The sequence below is a fragment of the Engraulis encrasicolus genome, chromosome 11 (genome assembly GCF_034702125.1).
Source record: "Engraulis encrasicolus isolate BLACKSEA-1 chromosome 11, IST_EnEncr_1.0, whole genome shotgun sequence".
In the NCBI taxonomy this organism is placed as follows: Eukaryota; Metazoa; Chordata; class Actinopteri; order Clupeiformes; family Engraulidae; genus Engraulis; species Engraulis encrasicolus.
This window is the reverse complement of record NC_085867.1, coordinates 12,720,009-12,722,508: the sequence shown is the minus strand read 5'-3', so window position 1 is coordinate 12,722,508 and position 2,500 is coordinate 12,720,009. Positions and strand designations below refer to the sequence as shown.

At 39.8% G+C, this 2,500-nt stretch overlaps 2 protein-coding genes across 5 annotated transcripts in view; both read right to left on the bottom strand.

The window, feature by feature from the left end:
• setx (senataxin) overlaps positions 1 to 2,500 on the bottom strand; it is a 1,003,984-nt gene that overhangs the window by 725,116 nt on the left and 276,368 nt on the right. The window lies entirely within an intron of this gene.
• Positions 1 to 2,500, bottom strand: part of LOC134457895 (ras-specific guanine nucleotide-releasing factor RalGPS1-like) — a 143,613-nt gene that overhangs the window by 10,681 nt on the left and 130,432 nt on the right. Inside the window, exons 14-15 of one of the 4 annotated variants that reach the window (XM_063209902.1) lie at positions 1,733 to 1,787; positions 760 to 840 (exon numbers count right to left, since the gene is read on the bottom strand). In XM_063209902.1, coding sequence (XP_063065972.1) covers positions 760 to 840; positions 1,733 to 1,787 — 136 coding nt within the window. The remainder of the gene's footprint in view (positions 1 to 759; positions 841 to 1,732; positions 1,788 to 2,500) is intronic. The other 3 variants (XM_063209903.1, XM_063209904.1, XM_063209905.1) reach the window with 3 other exon arrangements.

Genomic DNA, 2,500 nt, shown 5'->3' with positions numbered 1-2,500 from the left:
TTGAGTAAATTCAGCTTGACACTGGGGCAGTAGGCTGTATAGATACCAGAGGAGGCCAGTGATACAGTAGGAGACCTTCTTGTTTTGCACAATGACAGCTGTGTGCCTGTGTGTTTGGGTGTGGATGGATCAATCTTGTGGCAGATATGGCGAGAGTTGACTGGTAAGGAGAATCGGGCCTGTGCTCTCAGATTAGAGTGAGATCGTAGCTCTCACAAAGTGACACCAGGAAGACCTTGGCTGTTTATTCAGACATGCATGTGTTCACTATGGTCACCTCAAGCCCACCACCACCAGTATCACCAATAGCCTGATTTTATCACCCTTCATACTAGGGAATGGTGAAACCAGGATACATCACCACCACCCAGTGAAAAGTGTCCCAGAAAACTACAGACAACAGAAAACATTCAGTGCATGAGAATGGTAGAATCCCCATTCCTCTAAAAGTTAAGTGTCTAATAAGATAACTAAAAGAACAAAAGTATCATCCAACTACCAGGGCAGTAGGGGAGGACAGAAACGAAGAGCTTGGGGGAGGCGGACGATAGAACGGAACGGAAAATAAAGTGAAGGGGTCAGGCAGCTAAGGAGGAAGTGAAGTGACATAACGTGGGAAGGAAACGAAAGAAAGACAGAAAGAAAAAGGAAGAAAGCAAGAAAAGGGCATGCACTCATGGCCGAACCGTGAGACCCCAGGATGAGTGAAGTGACCTACGGCGTGACCTGTAAGCCGTGACCTTTGACCCCCAGCGTTACCTGTAGATATAACTGCAGCTCTTGGGGGGCAGGCGGGGGGGCACCCTCCAGTTGGGGCCCAGAGTGGCGTACATGCGCCCCCTGTTCACACACGGGTGGGGCACAGTCAGTCTAACTATACTGTATCGCTACACTACACGGTGAAACATTGCAGCCAGTTAAACGTAGAAAAGTGAGTTGCCCTGCAGCCAAGTTTGTAAGTTGAGGATTAACTCAACTCAAGGAATTTTGTAAGTTGAGTTAACTTACAAACTTAAGGCAGCAGGGCAACTTACTTTTTTATATTTAACTGGCTGCAATGTGTTACAGTTTGTGTACAAAACGGCACCCTCAGGGAAAAAAATCTAAACCGGTATGAAACTTAAATTCATATATAGACCATACAATTCTTATATTGCAGCAACTATAAAAGTTCCTCATTTTCCTCATATAAAAGTAAGGCACACATACACAGTACATTCCATGCACTGGAACATAATATAAACATTGTACATGAAAAGTGTTTAAGTGCTCACGTACATGGCACATACTTTAAATATGGCCCATGTTTTCACACAGAGATGGGCATATCCATGTTAGTATTCCCTAAGGGCATAGGCACACTTAAAACGGTAGTGCCTGTAGCACTGTACTATTCAGAAGCCCTAAAACAGTCAACTTTGCCTATCAACAAGGCCCTCTACATTAGACATAACATTAGCCATAACACCTCTAGGTCCCTAATTATTTTCCACATGCTTCAAAACACACTGTACAACTGGTGCAGTTAATTGGCAACAATTACAACAGACATAAACTCTCACTCATTAATTGCAGACAAAACACACATAAAAAAATCACAATATCAATGCAAAACAACAATATATGAAGTACAGTAAGTATAAGTAAGCAAGTAAGTATAAAGCAAACAAGCAATATACAACAATACTTATCAATTGAACGTATAAAAAGTATAAAATCGCAAGTCACTCACCTTTCCACTCCTGATGACAGGTCATCATAGAAGGAGCTCTCACTACTGTCTGCTGCTGAACCAACACAGAAAGGAATCGTGAATCAGTAGGGAAACTTAGCACTATGGCGCTCTATGCAGTAGCAAATATGTCCGTACATAGCAAATACAGCCTGTTAGAAGCTACTGTATATTTAAATTAAACTAATATATTGAAATGAAAATAATAAACAATATAATAATTAAAATATATATTGAATTTCTTAATACTTTAAAATTCAACCAAAACGTTTTTTTGTGCTTCACGACAAATACCGGTATGTTAATACAGAGTAAATAGAGCCTGTTAGAAAGTACTTTACTACTTTAACTGAAATTGATTTAATTATATTGAAATTCAAATAATTCCACATTACATAAAGTAGTCTTGAGTGTGTTTCAAGAAAAGTACTGATAACCCAGCTTACCCAGCTTTCTTCTTTTTAACACTACCCGACATTGTACACGACACTCAAGGGATATTCCATTTACCCTTTGATGCGTCAGGTAACAATCTACCATTTGTTAGTGTGTTATCAGCACTTTTTATTGAGCAGAAAAATGCAACAACAAAAAAAAGAAAAAGAAAAAACTATTCGCAGCAGGGAAAGTGAGCTCATGAAAGAAAAAAGATGATTTGAAAAGAAAAGGGTATATAAAAATCCAACGACTACAGACACTTGCAATGTCTCAGAGTGTTCTTCCAATACAATGTCTCAAGAGGTAATCGTGTGGGCTTCAATCAAGCAT